At 37.0% G+C, this 17234-nt stretch overlaps 1 protein-coding gene across 1 annotated transcript in view; it reads left to right on the forward strand.

Moving 5' to 3' along the window:
- The window catches only part of TTC6 (tetratricopeptide repeat domain 6), a 76532-nt gene that overhangs the window by 46224 nt on the left and 13074 nt on the right, over positions 1-17234 (forward strand). The window contains exons 19-28 of the mRNA XM_009280899.1: positions 1415-1549; positions 2874-3023; positions 3287-3427; positions 4067-4180; positions 6367-6486; positions 8981-9054; positions 10926-11136; positions 14506-14658; positions 14865-15035; positions 16482-16772. Of these exons, the coding sequence (XP_009279174.1) occupies positions 1415-1549; positions 2874-3023; positions 3287-3427; positions 4067-4180; positions 6367-6486; positions 8981-9054; positions 10926-11136; positions 14506-14658; positions 14865-15035; positions 16482-16772 (1560 nt within the window). The remainder of the gene's footprint in view (positions 1-1414; positions 1550-2873; positions 3024-3286; positions 3428-4066; positions 4181-6366; positions 6487-8980; positions 9055-10925; positions 11137-14505; positions 14659-14864; positions 15036-16481; positions 16773-17234) is intronic.

Raw genomic sequence — 17234 nt, forward strand, 5'->3', positions numbered from 1 at the left:
GAGCAGCGGCCCCCCCGGCCAGCTTTCCCCCAGTTTATACACTGAGCATGACGTCGCATGGTAAGGAATGTCCCTTTGGCCAGTTTGGGTCAGCTGTCCTGGCTGTGCCCCCTCCTGGCTTCTTGCGCACCTCCAGCCTTCTCAGTCGGTAGAGCATGGGAAGCTGAAAAGTCCTTGACTAGTGTAAGCACTACTTAGCAACAACTAAAACATCGGTGTGTTATCAACGTTATTCTCATGCTAAATCCAAAGCACAGCACTGTACCAGTTACTAGGAAGAAAATGAACTCTGTCCCAGATGAAACCAGGACAAAATTCTTTTACTCTTCTTGATATTGAAACTTTCAACTGTGGTCCCTTCATAATCCTCAAAGGCTGAGGAATGGCTTATCTTGAACTGTTAATTTTTTGGTTGTTTTCCTTACACTCTCTTTTAAACCAAAGCATTATTAAATATGCATAAATTATTGCCCAGATCTATGATACATGGTAAGATTCTGAGAGGCTGTCCTGGTTTTGGCAGGGATAGAGTTGATTTCCTTCCTAGTAGCTGGTACAATGCTGTGTTTTGGATTTAGCATGAGAATAACATTGATAACACACCGATGTTTTAGTTGTTGCTAAGCAGTGCTTACACTAGTCAAGGACTTTTCAGCTTCCCATGCTCTACCGACTGAGAAGGCTGGAGGTGCACAAGAATTATTATTGTTATTATTACTATTTTATTTTATTTCAATTATTAAACTGTTTTTATCTCAACCCACGAGTTTTCTCACTTCTATTCTTCAATTCTCTCCCCATCCCACCGGGGGGCGGGGAGTGAGTGAGCGGCTGTGTGGTGCTCAGTTGCCGACTGAGGTTAAACCACGACAGAGGCTATTCACTTAAGTTCCTTCAATGCCTATACAGGATTGATCTTTTCAATATATTTCTTAATGGTTATTAAATTTAGTAAGTTGTCTATGGAATAAATAGTTTGTCGTTATTTACACAAAGAAACCTGTAGGAAGTACTTCATTATTGTCAGACTCCATCAAAAAGTATGCCTTTTCTTCCTGAGGAAATGAATATAAATAAAATTAATAAATAATTATAATTAACTACGTACCTAAATAACAGTATAAGTGAACTGTATGTTATTTCTAGATCATGTACATTAGTTACTTTGTCATATATAAATAAAACTCAGGAATATTTTCTCTGTTTTTCTAATTAGTTATTAATATGAACCATTCAGAGATCAAGAGTGTGTCTAACTCCAGCAACATCAAGGAACACTAGACTAGTCATTTTTACCATAATGTTCCAAAGAAAGACCAAGAAAAAACCATTTGAAAATAATTTAAAATGTCTAACAAATCTTGCAGATTTTCAGTTAAGTGCTTTAAAAGTATTACTGTTCTCTGTATTGCAGGATGCTCTGAGAAGTTTTAAAAAAGCTATGAAGCTCCTTATGACCTCCACAAAAATCCTGCCTAATACATTTGAGGCTGCAGAAATGTATTATCTCACAGGCCTGTGTTACATGGAGCAAAAAAGTTTATTACGGGTTGGTATTAATTGTATAGAATATGTTAGCCCTTGACTCCACAGCTTGTAAACAACAACTGTGATAACTGAGTGAATGATTTCAATCTTTTAAACAGCCCCCACTGCCTTTAGCAATTTTCTTTTGAATTAATGATGTACATTAGACTGTCTTGCAAGTTTGAGTCATTTTTCCAGTGCTAATGTTAAGATTTTTTTAATGTATGTCATTAATTGCCATTCTGATGAAATAAACTACATGAATTTCTTATCTATTTATCAATGCCTTCACAGATCTTATAGACAAACAACACTCAGGTAGGAGTATCAGTGGCTTAGTGAATTGGTAGTAAACTTGGACAAATTCCTAGATTATTGTATTATGGAGTTTGTTGTAATTCAGCTGTTTTCTATATTACTGTAGCTCATAACACCCCTAGCTGGTTCTCCTTGGCACTTATGTATGATACTTAAGAAATAAACTGCGTTGCCTAAGAAAAATGTATTTTCCTTCTTTCAACAAAATCAATACTTTATACTGCATTAGAGACTTCTTTGTTGAAAACTATTGAAAGCCTATCGGTGAGCTTTGTGGCAGGCCTAGTGTGAGTTCATGCAAATGTTTTCTATGTTGATATTTTAATAAATAAATAATAAATAAATGAATAAATATGTTTCAGTTGTTGATTTGCTAAAAGGCTCAAGACAGAAACTAGAATACTTGAAATATCAGAATTTCACAGGAAGGGAACAATTTCTTGCCTTTTCTGCTTCCAACCCCAGTTTTCAAAAGTGATGTTCTTTTGGAAGAAGGCTGTCAAAATTGTCTAAAATATCTAATGTGGTAATACATGACAGCTGCCAAAGGTGACTTTCTGTGTCAATGTACATCTGATATTACAGCTGTAGATCCTGGAAAAGCCCATGACTTTGTAAGCTAATGTACAATGTAGAGGAAAAAACTATCTGGATGGATTTTAAAGGAGTTGCGTACTAGCCATGTTAATCCATTGTCCATTATAATAAACAACTTCACTATTTCAGCTCTTACAGACAGAAGACCATGTGCTTGGTAAACTTTTGCAGTCTCACTGAAGAAATGAGATTATTAAATGAGTTAGATTGTGCCTCCTTGTGGTTATGATTGCATTAGGTAGGGTGTTAAACATTACAGAATTTTAAGTAGCAGTAAATGGATGAAAGTGATAAAAAAACCAATGCAGGTACATGGTGGGTTCCAACTGCAAAAATAGGTAATACCTAGCTGTAGAAAAGAATCAGTTAGCCTATGGTTTCAGCTGAACAAACAGACCATATTTAACCCAGATGATATGTCATCCTTTTAGGCCCGTGATGCTTTTAGTATGGCTATCAGACTACATTCAAGTTACCCTGATGCTTTTTATCAGCGAGGGCTGTGTAGAATGCAGCTCAGACAAGCTAAGTGCATCCGAGATTTCAATCGAGCACTTGCCCTTTGTCCATCACATTTCCAGGTAATATAAAGACTCCTGATAGTTTGTTTCTGTGAGGCATTTTTGGATGGGTTCAAAGACTGACAGGTTTTGCATTTATGGGTGTATTGCCTTGTAATCTGCCAGCAAGCACATGGCAAGCATTAAATAAAAGAAATTACAAGCTTCGTATGATGTAAGTTTTTATAAACTTGTGATTTCTGTCTTCTATTTAACCCTTTTTTTTATAATGCTAAACAAAACTGGTTTTTTACCATGTCATCATTCTGTCTTCATCTCTACAGGCATATATGAGTCGTGCTGCTTACTACGGAAGTAAAGGTAGATACTCTAAGGCAATTCTGAATTGCAATGAGGCAATCAAAATTCTTCCTAACAGTGTGCGAGCTTATTTTTACCGAGGTACTTTAAAGTATCAAAATAAGGTGGGACTGTCTTTATTGTTGTACTTTTGCATTCTCCCTTAAAACTTAATGTATCTTACTTTACACTTTAGAATGGTGAAATAATGGTAAAAGTGTTGCTGATGGAAACCAGGAATTCCACTTGATTATTACACTTTCCATTCCCCATTGAAGCTACTCTCTGCTTGTTCTATGTAACTGAAAATGATTGATGGGTTGGAGAAGCTACTGAGCATCTATCTGGTTATTCTCCTTTTAAGCTCCACAGAATAGATTCTTACCTAGTGATAGACAGAAGTACCAAAACTCCACAAAAGATACCTTCTATGTTAGGTTAAGAGATAAAATGTAAGCTAGTATAATTAAGGATTGATTATGTGTTGCAGTATATGGATGTGATGTAACAAAACACTAAGAATGTTTGTTTGCCCAGTCTTTGCACAAATAGAGCTTCTGAAGAAGTCCCCCCGCTGCAGTAAGGACTGCAGTAAGTAGTCCATAGAGGACACAGTGAAATTGTTGGATGCCTCACAGTACTGATGAAGAACCAAAATGTAAAACTATGAAATAAAATTTTAAAATAGGCTATTATTTCAGGAAGAATATGTAGCGCCACGAACTCTGGATTACAATTTATACATAGTGTTTTTTCATTTGTAGACATTTAGAGCTGCAATTGAAGATCTTTCAAAAAGTATTGACCTCAACAAAACCTGCATTTTGGCATATTATAACAGAGCCATCTGTTATCATCAAATAAAGGACTTCAGAAAGGTATGGTATTAATTTTTTTTCAACATCACATGAGCACTCAGTTTATATTAGCTAGTAACCTGTTATTGACAATTAGTCAAAATTTCTGACCTCTTGCAATGTCTTCCTGAATGATTGTGCTCTCCAGGAAATTGTTTTAGTAAAGACCAAAAGGTCATTTTTTTACCATATTAATTACATTTGATATCTCTTTGAAAATATAAGAATGATATCCAGAAGACGACTACATCAAAACAGGGATTTGGGCTACACCCAGCCCTCATTCACAGCCCTGTTCTTCTGGATGTGAGTATACTTCTGTCAACTTGCCTGTGAGCTGCCTCTGAGTGTTTCTGCTTTCTACCTTTGTTACAAAGCAAAGGTACAACAGGGCACACAAAGGCACCATGCAGCTTCAGACTGGGAACACAATCACGTCAAACTGTCTTTTTGATGAGGCCTATTTTCTGAGACAGGGCTAGTTACTAAGTATTTGAGCTTGGATGTCTCAAGTCAAATCGACCTTGGGCAAAGGCCATTTGTGCTTAGAGATTAATTGGCAAAGAATGATGCAGATGGATAAAGAAAAATAGGTGATTACAGTAACTGAAGGTAAAAGTCTAAGATGTGAAAATGATAGTTCCTTCATAAATAAGGTATTATAAAAGTTGTTCTTTACTATCACTCTTCAGAAAAGCCACTTAAAGTACAAGGGAAGTTGCAGAAAAATGTAGTATATTATTGACGGAAGAAATTTACTAGATCTAATAAGAACTGGATTGTTTTCTTTAAAGCTGTTTCTAACATCTAGCTTAGTTTAGAAGTGAAGAATAGAACTTCTCTTAAGTGGCTAGCTTATGGAGTACTGCAATCAAGGATGTTTTTGTCATACTAGCTCTAAACTGATGTCGTGGTTTAACCTCAGTCAGCAACTGAGCACCACACAGCCGCTCACTCACTCCCCCCCTCCCCGGTGGGATGGGGGAGAGAATTGAAGAGTAGAAGTGAGAAAACTCATGGGTTGAGATAAAAACAGTTTAATAATTGAAATATAATAATAATAATATACAAAGCAAGTGATGCACAATGCAATTGCTCACCACCTGCCAACTGATGCTCAGCCAGTCCCCCAGCAGCAGCCCCCCTGGCCAGCTTTCTCCCAGTTTATGTACTGAGCATGATGTCACATGGTATGGAATATCCCTTTGGCCAGTTTGGGTCAGCTGTCCTGGCTGTGCCCCCTCCCAGCTTCTTGTGCACCCCGAAAAGTCATAGAATCATAGAATCATTGAGGTTGGAAAAGACCTCTAAGATCATCGAGTCCAACCATCGACCCAACACCACCACCCACTAAACCATGTCCTGAAGTGCCTCATCTACTTGTCTTTTAAATACCTCCAGGGATGGGTCCTTGACTAGTGTAAGCACCACTTAGCAACAACTAAAACGTCAGTGTGTTATCAACATTATTCTCATCCTAAATCCAAAACACAGCACCATACCAGGTACTAGGAAGAAAATTAATTCTATCCTTGCCGAAACCAGGATAACTGACTAGTTATTCTTAAGTATAGTATATAAGTTCATTCTTTAGGTGAAAAAAGAGTTGGGCTAGAACTTCTTCAGATCAAGCATTGTTGAAATGCTGTTCAGTTTTGATAAATTTGAGAACTGAGGCTTCTTCAGTCTATCTAGTGGTGTCACTATTTGCTTTTTTACAAAATTTACACCCAAATTTAGTTAATACAACTAGTGCTTAGATTTTTCAGTAACAGTAAATTATATTTGAAGATACTTAATTTTGAAAGAACCTTACTTTGAAATTAATTCATGACTAATTAATCTAGAATAATTTTTTGTTTTTTTAAATAAGAATTTGGACATAAAACTTAGCAGTAGAAGTAATTAAGATTTATTTTTAACTCTGAAACTTATATAATGACAAAATAAGTTTTAATTGCATCTATTTACTATATTTGCATTATCTTTGCTTCTGTACTCTAGGAATGGGTACCTATGTAATTATAGAAGGCTCCAAATTCAGTTAAATTCAACTTGGAAACAGTGCAACATTGGAATAGCCATACTGAAGTTCATGCATAGGCACATGATTTGTAGGAATTTGAAAGCGTATCTTTTAAATTTTCAAGTATCACTGTATCCCTCTGAATAAATTATGGGTTTAAAATCATTTTATGTTTTTGTAGGCTTTGAAAGATTATGGAATTCTTCTTCTGCTTGAATTGAGTAAGGAAATAGATTTTAAAGTGTTAATTAATCGTGGACTACTCTACATGGAACTTGGTGATTATGCTAATGCATGTGAGGTACAAAATCCTTTTTTGAGTAAAGGAAATTTAGAGTTTTCTGTTAAATGTAAGCCATTGCTTATATAAAGACCATCTTGACAGTTTTTATATTATTCTGAAAAAGTTTGTGCCCAGTTCTCATTTGCTCAACACCTAATGCCAGTCTGGTTGTGAAGATGCAAATAAAATGCAGTTTTACTTGTTTTACAGTTTTATGCTGTTGGAGTTAAACAAAATTTAATAAGCAAGAACCTGATTCTTCCTTCTTTTTTAATCTTGAAGTAATTTATGTTGGGTCCAAATGAGTACTAATTCATTGCAGAAGCCTAAGTAAATGGAGGTTCTGATTGAGTGGCCTTGTTCTGTTCCTCTCTGTGTGCATGCATGTGTGTGTAAATGACCATTTTTGTTGAAAGGGCAGGAAGGGTCCGACCTCAAGATAATTTTCTTAAATATAAGAAAATAATATGTGTTTCTGACACTGACTCACAGTGCAGATGACTCGCTCATTCCATGGGACTCCATCTGGTATAGCAATAGCAGGCTTGAAACCTAACAGTGTTAAACATTACTGTTTCACACACACAGGTTTTCATTTTTGAATTTTAAATAGTTTTATAGTTTTCTAAAAGTTTTAGTTTTTTTTAAAAGCAGAGGTATTTAGTTTCAGTATAACTGGTGCATTCATTGCTTCCATTGTGGACTAGTAACTTTAAAATATTTTATCATCTTCTTTATGTGATAGCAACAATTTCGGAATAGGCATTCTAAAAATTGAGTAATATTTCTTATTTGCAAATAAAAAATGAAGAATGAATGTGAATACCATTCCAATGACCCAGAAATGTCCTATTGGAAGTGCACAACAAAAGCTCTTTACAGTTGGTAGACCCTGCATAGAAATAATTTAAGTAGAAATATTGTGTTATTGGTCTCATGCTTCAAGATGCAATTGATCAGAATAGTTCAGAAAAGAGGCTAAGGTGGTACAAACTGATATGTAAGGACGGTAGAAAGAGACTGGGGCAGAGCCAGCAGGATGAGCAAAAAGTTCTTTGAATGGATTGTAGCGAAGACAAATTTACAAAATGGTAATTGAACAACAGACACAAAAATATAGCAGCTAATTTAAGAAAAACATCAGTGATTATAAATATGTTTAAGACCTTCTTATGTATCAGTTCTGATAGTATTTTATTACAAGGAGTATATCTGTATACATGTATAGTGCTGGTTGAATTAGGATATAATTACTTAAGCACGGATACATACTACTTGAAGTGAATGTATTCCTGAATTGTGTACACTGGAAGAAAAAGGAAAAGTTACAATTCAGTGTCTATAAGGTCTGAATTGCTATATAGAGGTGTCTTTTCCTGTTGGTTCAGTGAAGTGTGTGGTTACCTGTGAGGATAGCACCTTTGGTTTAAGTAAACCAAACCTGGTTCTTGGAACTTTGATCCTGCTTTTGCTCCACTCCATACACAGCACAGAGTGTATACTTCAAATTGTGCACATGAAGAATCCCATTAGCTTTGCTGGGTATTCTTTGAAAGGCTTTGCTGGATGGGAACAGTGTGTCTCAGTAGTTTTTTAAAAACAGACCTATAATTTTATGAAAGTGTGTTCACCAAAAGAGAGGTTTTATTTTAACAAAATATAAATATATATATATCTGCACATCATTATTTTGCCACTTTTGTAATTCCAACAGTACTAAAATCTTCCACATCTTTTTATTTTTACAATTTGGACAAGTAAAAAATGCTTTCTAAGTTCTAGTTCAGTGGATGCATCAGCTAAACCACTCCTACTACATACTGATTGCTTTCCTATGCAGAAGCCTAAAGTGCTTCCTCACATCATAATTGAAATGATTGTATTTGATTTTAAAAGCACCTGTATGGTTTTTACAATTGAACCACACCTGTAAAGTTTTTACAATTGAACCACATATATCAAAACCACAAGTGTTTTGAAAAATGTTCTGAATGTTAGTAAAAGGCAAAAGACAAAAGCCCTATGGCATCTTTCACTGGAACACTGTGAATAGAATCTCCCAATGCAAATATGAGTTTGGTTTACTGCACTTGTCAAAGTAATAACAGAAAGTAACTAAATAATTTTATTACTGGAAGAATTCTATTGAAATTGCATATAGCAAAATATATTTTCAATATATATGTATTTAATAATAGCAGCTGAGGTACAGTATTTCTATTAAAAACAAACAAAAAATACCTTTCTGGAAGACTTTGTTTCTGGAAATGTTGCCTCCAGCTTTGTAGGAAATACCATGATACCACATAACTTTAGAGATTTTGTTCTATCAAAGTCTGGGACAAGAAGTATGAAAACAGTTAAATACATCTCCAGTACTTCTGAGCATATAATGCCTTTGTCAGAAGTCATCTCCCTTTTTATATAGAAGTATAAAATTGTTTAGCTAAACCCACAGTTGTAGGTGAAGCGAAACTATCGATTTGCATGGTTTAACGTCTGTTCTTTTCAGGACTTTAAAGAAGCAACGTTGCTTAGTCCAGATGATAGCCAGATCTTTCAGGCTATTGGAATCTGCTATCATAGGTAAGATATGTAGTTTTGTTTTATGGAGAGTAGAAAAACGAAATAATTCCTGAGCTTTATATTCCTGTTCACCTTTTCATATTGAGTACACTGAGAACTGGGGGAGGGGAAAATGGTAAAGAGGAATGGAAAAAAGCAAGTTAGATATTTTTCAAGTTTAACAACTGGTATTAAAATCTTTTGGTATCAAGTAACTATGTGTTCATGACAGCATCAGGAGGAAATACTAGGATGATAAAATAGAACCAAGAGAAGGTCTGAAGAACAAAGAATTACGAGATAAACAGAGTTGGGTTGGTTTGTTCAGAATTAATTAGGATGCAATTTCTGTTTAAATATGCGATTTGTCCTTTAAAGAAAAGCAAAAGCCTCAATGGTCTTCCTTGCCTGAATTTTTTATTTGGAAATTCTGAAGTGTAGTTTCATCAAGATGAGATTTATTTAGAAAGACTAAATTAAATCTGTTAACCACTTAAAATAGATATAAATTGGAATAAATAAGATGTACGTTAGTATCTTAGTCTACTTATCATAGTGGCACTTGGAGTTAATAGCTCCTATTTCACACAAATATCACCTATGATAAAAAGGAAATTTTAATAGCTCTCTGCCTATTAGTCTGGTCTAATCTATTTTATTCTACAGTTACTCTGCCATCTATCACTGCTTAACCTTGTTGCTGCTGAGGCAGTGTGGAGGTGGACATATTCAGGACTGTAGCATCAGAACTTCTTGTGTTGCTATGCTTGTAGTTAGGGCATAACTGCCTCCATCTTTCACAGTGTTTGGATGATGTGGAGCTCACACGGGAATGCTGAATCCTGCTTCTAAGAACTGAGCATATGATTTTGGTGCCTGTGTCTGTATTCAGCTGTCAAGAGGAGTCACTAGTAACTATATAACTCAGCTGTATAACCCTTTTTAAGATGCATTTGGGATCCATCCTGCAGTCTCTAACCTCGTGACTGCCTATCAACAGGATTGGAATGGAGCTCTAATTTGTTTTTGCAATGTGTTGTGCTTTTAAAAAGCATTTGGTTTATAACCCTTAAAGTTATTTGTTAGCTAAATATATTTAATCTTTCCTCTTTTGGTAAAGAAGTCAGGCTGTTCTTCAGGTAGATGTGTCTACCTTCAGGTAGCTTATATTCAAACTATATGTTATTTTTCAGTATCATCCTGGTAAAATGATTTTGTACTTTGACATGTTAAAGTTTTTGCCTTATGTGTAAAGATACTTATTAGCATTCATTGACATTTCAGGTGTTTAATCCTTTTTATTCCTATTCAGTATATCTCAAATGCGTCAAGTTTTATCTCAGGATGGAGTTCCACATTTGGCTTACTCTTAGACCAGAATGGTCTATGCTTAGAACCCTGAATATTGTCTCTTTTTACCCTGCAAGTTTGGATAAGTTCAAGAATTGCTAGGAGATTCTTGTAGAGAAGGCATGTATTAGAAATAAATTATTTATGGCTGAAACATCTGTGCCTGAACAGACTACCAAAACCATGTTTGGTCATGAGATTTGGACAGCACGAGTGACTCAGATGAAGTCTCTCTGTTGAGTACAACTGTTGAAAAGGAGAAATCTTTGGCCCAGCAAAAGTTAATGAGAGTTTTGCTGTTTCCTTCCTCAGGCCAAGAAACTCAAACTGAAGTCTGCAAGGTCTTACACTGACTACCTTCACTGTTATAACAGTGAAGCACATACAGAAAGCAAACCTAAGCGAAAAAAAAAGTGTCCTTTTCAGTCAGAATTGAACTACTTTCAATGGGCATTATAGGGTAGTATTTGCTGATCATTCATAAATTGAGAATTTTATTTACAGCATTTTTAAACAGCAAACATGAATATCTCTATTTTTAGACTTCATGAGTTTGAAGAAGCTGTAAGATCATTTGACCAGGTTCTCAAACTAGATCCTGTTTCTGTGGATGCCTACGTTGGACGAGGAAATTCGTACATGGAAAATGGACATGAGGCTGGTTGTAAACAAGCACAGAAAGATTTCTTGAGAGCAATTCACCTGAATCCAAAGTGTATAAAAGCCAGAATTTGCTTAGGATACAACTTGCAGGTAACACACCAAAATTCATTGTCAATGCTATGTTTAATCAAACAAAATAACATCAATCTTATATGCATACATTTATATAATACATAAAATAATCATAATAAACATAAAATAATCCATGTACTTTAGACAAGCCTTATGGCATCTTCTTTCTTTTTAAGTAAATGGATAGACCATTGTTTTCTTTTCACTTTTGTGTGCAATCTTGTTGGAGTTCTGTTCTTGAATAATGGAATATCAAGTAACCTTACACTCGTTTGATTTGCTTATATGTTTTTCTGATAAACTAACATTAAGAACTGGCATGTTTTGTGTGTATGAGCTGTTTACTGAAGTAAAAAGCAGCCAAAGTGTTGACAAATCTGTGTAAAACAAAATCTTGTATGTCCTAATTATCCAAACTACACTGTTAGCAAATCTGCTAAAATCCCTTGGTAAAGGCCTTATATATAATCATCTCTAAAAACTACTTACGTACATAGAAAATGAACTTCTATATTAGCAAAGGCATATATGATATGACTTGACAGTTTTTGTCTGTGTCTAATTTCTGTCATTTAGTTACTGTGCTCTGTTGTATCCAGTTGTCTGAAATGTCTTGAATTGTCATGAATCTTGTTGTGAATTATTTTTTGCCGATGTAAATGTTAGTAGCCTGTGTCAGGTAGTCTTGCACAGGTGTCACGCAAATTTCCTTTTACAGCTTTGCCAATTCACTTAAATTCTAACTAATGCTTTCACAGTGCTTTGGGAAGTACTGTGCAAGAGAAAAACCTGGAGTGACTACATTGGTGAGTAAGCAGGAATAAGACATAGGTAGAAATTAGACATCTTAGGTACAGGAGGCAACCCAGAAAGTTCACATAGTGGCAGGTGCTTAATTTCTGAGAGGCCTAAATCTCACTAGATGCCTTCTCTTAGGCCTTATTATACCTTTTGGGGCTTAAACATAGACTCATGTGGAGAAGTATTTTGATGTGGGGAACTAGATGACTTGCCCTCCAGCTTTGCTTAATTAATATGTATATTAGGTAAAATGTTTACATTTCGCCTGTGGTCCCAAGTGGCCTACTTGCCCAGAATTAAGTACTTTCTTGACTGTGCTAAGTCCTTCAAAAAGTACAGTATACGAGAGTTCCATTTGACCATCCAGGGGAGGTACTTTTGCTGAACAACCTAGTGGTTTAATTTTATTGCTATGTGAAGTCCAATATATAAGTCTTCAGGTCACAAGCTCATATATAGCCCATCAAGAGTTGAATCTGGTGAGGGACATGAAGGTCAACAAGAAAGGCTTCTACAAGTACATCAGTAGAAAAAGGAAAATTAGGGAAAATATGGGCCTGCTGCTGAATGTGACTAGGGATGCGGTGACAAAGGACATGCAGAAGTACTCAATGCCTTCTTCACCTTGGTCTTTACTGGTAAGACTGGCTTTCTGGAATCCCAAGTCCCTGTGACCAGTGGAAAAGTCCAGAGCAAGGAAAACTTACCCTTGGTGGAGGAGGATCAGGTTAGGGAACATTTAAACAAAATGGACATACACAAGTCCATGGGACCTAATGAAATACACCCATAAGTGCTGAGGAGTTAGCCAACATCACTGTAAGGCCACTTTCAATTATCTTTGAAAGGTCATAGCAATTGGTAGAGGTTCCTGAAGACCAGAAAAAAGTAAATGTCACTCCTATCTTCAAGAATGGCAAGAAGTAGGATTTGGGGAACTACAGGCACGTCAGCCTCACTTCAGTCCCTGGAAGGGTGATGAAGCAAATAATTCTTGAAACTATTTTTAAACACATGAAGGACAAGAAGGTGATTGGAGTAGCCCGCATGAGTTTATGAAGGAGGAATTATGCTTTATCAACCTGTTAGCCTTCTATGATGAGATGACTAGCTTGATGAATGAGGGGGGAGCAGTGAATGTTGTCTATCTCAACTTTAGCAAAGCTTTCAGTAGTCTTTCATAAGGTCTTCATAGAAAACCTGGTGAAGTATGGTCTAGATAAGTAGACAATGAGGTGAAATGAAAACTGGTTGAACTGTCAGGGTCAAAGGTTCATTATTATTGCCATAAAGTCCAGTGTACTACACTCAGGGGTCAGTAACGGGTCCAATACTGTTTAACATCTTAATTAATGACCTGGATGATGGAGTAGAGTGCACCTTCAGCAAGTTTGCAAATGATACAAAACTGGGAGGAGTGATTGATACACCACATGGTTATGCTGCCATTTAGAGGGATGATGGGCTGCACAGCCTGGAGAAATGGCAAACAGGAACCTCATGATGTACAACAAAGGAAAGCGAGAAGTTCTGCATCTAGGGAGGAATAATGTCGTGCACCACTACAAGCTGGGAGCTGACTGGCTGAAAAGCAGCTTTGCAGAAAAGGACTTGGGGGTCCTGATGGACAACAAGCTGAAGTTGTCAGTGATGTGTCCTTGCAGTAAAGAAGGCCAATGATACTCTGGGCTGTGTTAGGAGCAACATTGCCAGAAGGTCGAGGGAGATGATCCTTCTCCTCTACTCAGTACTGGTGAGGCCACATCTGGAGTACTGTGTCCAGTTCTGGGCATTCCAGTACAAGAGAGACATGAACATACTGGCGCTCATCCAGCGAAGGGCCACTGAGATGATTAAGGGCCTGAAGCATCTGTCATACAAATAGAAGGGAAAGAGAGATGAAGGCTTAAGGGGGAATCTAGCGAAGGGCCACTAAGATGATTAAGGGCCTGAAGCATCTGTCATACAAATAGAAGGGAAAGAGAGATGAAGGCTTAAGGGGGAATCTTATAAATAGGTATAAATATCTAATGAAGGAGTATAAATAAAGTGGAGCCAGGCTCTTCTTAATGATGCACAGTGACAGGAAAGGAGGCAATGGGCACAAACTGAAATACAGGAAAGCCATTTAAACATCAGAAAACTTTTTTTTTTTACTGTGAGGATGATCAAACACTGGAACAGCTTGTGCACAGAGGTTGTTGAGTCTCCATCCTTGAAGATATTAAAAATCTAACTGTACATGGTGCTAGGCAACCTGCTCCAGCTGACCCTGCTATGAGCAGGGGGTTGGCCTAGACGATCTCCAGAGATCCCTTCCAAACTCAACCATTCTGTGATTCTATGATGTAGAAGAGGTAATACTTGCAGTTAAAACAGATGTGACAGACACATTACATAGTTGCAAAGGCAATGAGTATTGCATAATTAACAAGATATTTGAATTCATTTTTTCTGTAATTTAGTTAACTGCATTTGTAAATATAAGCATGCTTCCATTCTCTGCTGTAATTATTTAAGTGGGACCATTAGTATGTTTGGCATTTCTTATGTTTCTTATTGTGGACACATTGCAATTCATTTTAGGCCCTTGGAAAGCTTCAGAGAGCATGGAGCCAACTTACAGTTGCCATTTGCATTGATCCAAAATGCCATGCTGCATATGATGGACGAGCTTCAGTCTGTCTTCAGATGGGTGAAACTTTTGCTGCTTTTCAAGATACAAATGCTGCACTAAAGGTAGATGTTAGCTTAAAGTGATTTTACTAAAATCAACCTGTTGCTATGAAGCCATCCAGTACTGTACATTAATAGTTGCCAATTTGGATTAGAAGGTGCAATTCAATTTTTTTTTTTAAAGTAAATGTATCTTTGAAAACCAGAATAAATTACTGTAGAAGTGTAAACTTTCCCTGAGTAAGAATGCATCTAGGTTTTCCTTTCAGCTCACTACCACTGCTCCGCTGCTAACAAATCGGGGTGTCATCAATCAGTTAATGGGATATCTACCCTGTGCCATGAAAGACTATCAACAAGCAATTTCTGTCGACCCAAATTATGCATTAGCCTATTTCAATGCAGCAAATATCTACTTCCACAATCGACAGTTTTCACAGGTAAGCCTACAGTCTGTTTTTATACTGTCTTCAGAACTTTTTTCCTTGAATAAATACTGTTGGTATAAAGCTGTCTTAAGTATAATTAGCATGAAGCTTTCTTCCATTGAATTTCATGGTCCTCTACCAGGAGATGAATTAATCTGTAGTAATTAATAATAAATAATTGCCTGACTACTATGTATTTTGTCATTGATATGAATGAACTAAGATTCATGACAGCTAGGATACACATCACAAAAATTTGTATATAATTGAGATACCAAAATCCCACTGATGTTCAGTAACTTCCCCCCGAGCCTAACTCCCATACATTAAATAACTTGCCCAGATTCACTATAGCACCATGACAAGGAGAATGAAAAGAATCTCCTGCTGATGAACTTCAATCAAGAAGTCAGATCTTCCTCCTGTTACCACAGTAACTTTGGAGTTTTAAATCACCTAATTCTGCCTAAATACGATGGGTATCTTCAAATACAGAAGGGTTGGATACTGAAATTCCTCTTGTGAGAGAATTTCAAATCTGCTTGAAGGCAAGGACCATTTATTTTTCTCTGTGTGAGGAGGCCCCTGCAATGATTTTTCCTTTCATCTTCCAGTCACGCTTCCTGGACATAGGCTCAGGCTTTTATTTGATTGGAGCTTTGTGATCCAGCAGCTGTGGAAACCCAGAACCAGCATGGATGCTTCTGCACATTTCATCTACTTGAATTAATTCTCTCCTAGAGTTGCATCTGTAAACACTTCAGCTTGCAGTACACTTATTAAGGAATTCATCATGTATAGTACAGGCTTGGCATATGATTTTAAACCTAGATTGTAATTCATATAGCACAAGAATTAGATCACATAAGAAAAACATTTAATGTTCTTATATGTTTCTCTAAGTTAGATTCCTTGTTGCTCTTGAGCATTAGTTAGACTTGGATCAGAAATTCCTTAGGAGTCCAAGGTCAGTACCCTGCATATGGCTGCTTCTGTGATCATGTAGTCTCTTTTCTTATGCATCTGGTGGTATTTTTCCATGACTGGTCTTGCATAGGCTGTTCTTCCTCTTTACTGTGTTTCTGTGACTCCTTACTGTCTCACAGAGGCAGTCTAATTATGAAGAGAGAAGTTCAAGAATAGGTGTTGCATTACAAACTATCTTCTGTGTTAATTCAAATTTGCCTTAGTATGTAGCTTATTTCTTCTGCTATAATTACAATTCAGCATAAACAGCTGTTATTTTCCAAAAGCCTGTCTGGGTGGTGACTGACCTGTTTGTGGATAAACATGCTAGTGCTGTGTCTCTTTTCTGTACATAAAGAATGCTGAACAGAACGAGTAAAGACTTAAGAATACTAATGGCTTAAAGAAACAAACTGGAATTTACAAGTTGTACGTAAGCCATTTCCTCACATTTTAACAGTGTACTTTGTCTCCAATTCATGTGTTTTGTAGGCCTATTGCTATTATTCCAAGGTATTACAACTTGACCCAAGAAATGAATCTGCTGTTATGAATCGTGCTATCACAAATACATTACTAAACAATATCGAAGAAGCAAAAGAAGACTTTGAGAAGGCAATTTGTCTCTGCCCATTCTCTGCAGCAGTGTATTTTAACAGGGCAAATTTCTATAATGGATTGAAGCAATATGAACTAGCTGAGAAAGACATTTCAACAGGTAATCTTTATCTACCTGTCATGACTATGTTTGGTAGCATACTAACAATTATGATAACAATTATGGTATGGAATGGTAGGATACGGGCTCTTTAGGAAGGACATGCAGGGGAGACAAGGAGGGGGTGTTGCCCTCTGTCCATGACCAGCTGGAGTGCATGGAGCTCTGCCTGGGGATGGATGAGGAGCCGACTGGCAGCTTACGGGTCAGGATTAAAGGGAGGGCAGGGACAGGTGACATTATAGTGGGGGTCTGCTACAGGCCACCCGACCAGGAAGACTGAGCGGATGAGGCCCTCTATAGACAGATAGGAGCAGCCTCACGCTCACAAGCCCTGGTCCTCATGGGGCACTTCAACCACCCTGATATCTGTTGGAGGGACAACATGGCAGGGCATAAGCAATCTGGGAGGTTCCTGGAATGCATCGATGATAACTTCCTTCTCCAAGTGATAGAGGAGCCAACGAGGAGAGATGCTATGCTGGACCTTGTTCTCACCAACAAGGAGGGGCTGGTGGGGAATGTGA

This window comes from Aptenodytes forsteri, unplaced genomic scaffold (assembly GCF_000699145.1).
Source record: "Aptenodytes forsteri isolate BGI_AS27 unplaced genomic scaffold, ASM69914v1 Scaffold193, whole genome shotgun sequence".
NCBI classification, from domain to species: Eukaryota; Metazoa; Chordata; class Aves; order Sphenisciformes; family Spheniscidae; genus Aptenodytes; species Aptenodytes forsteri.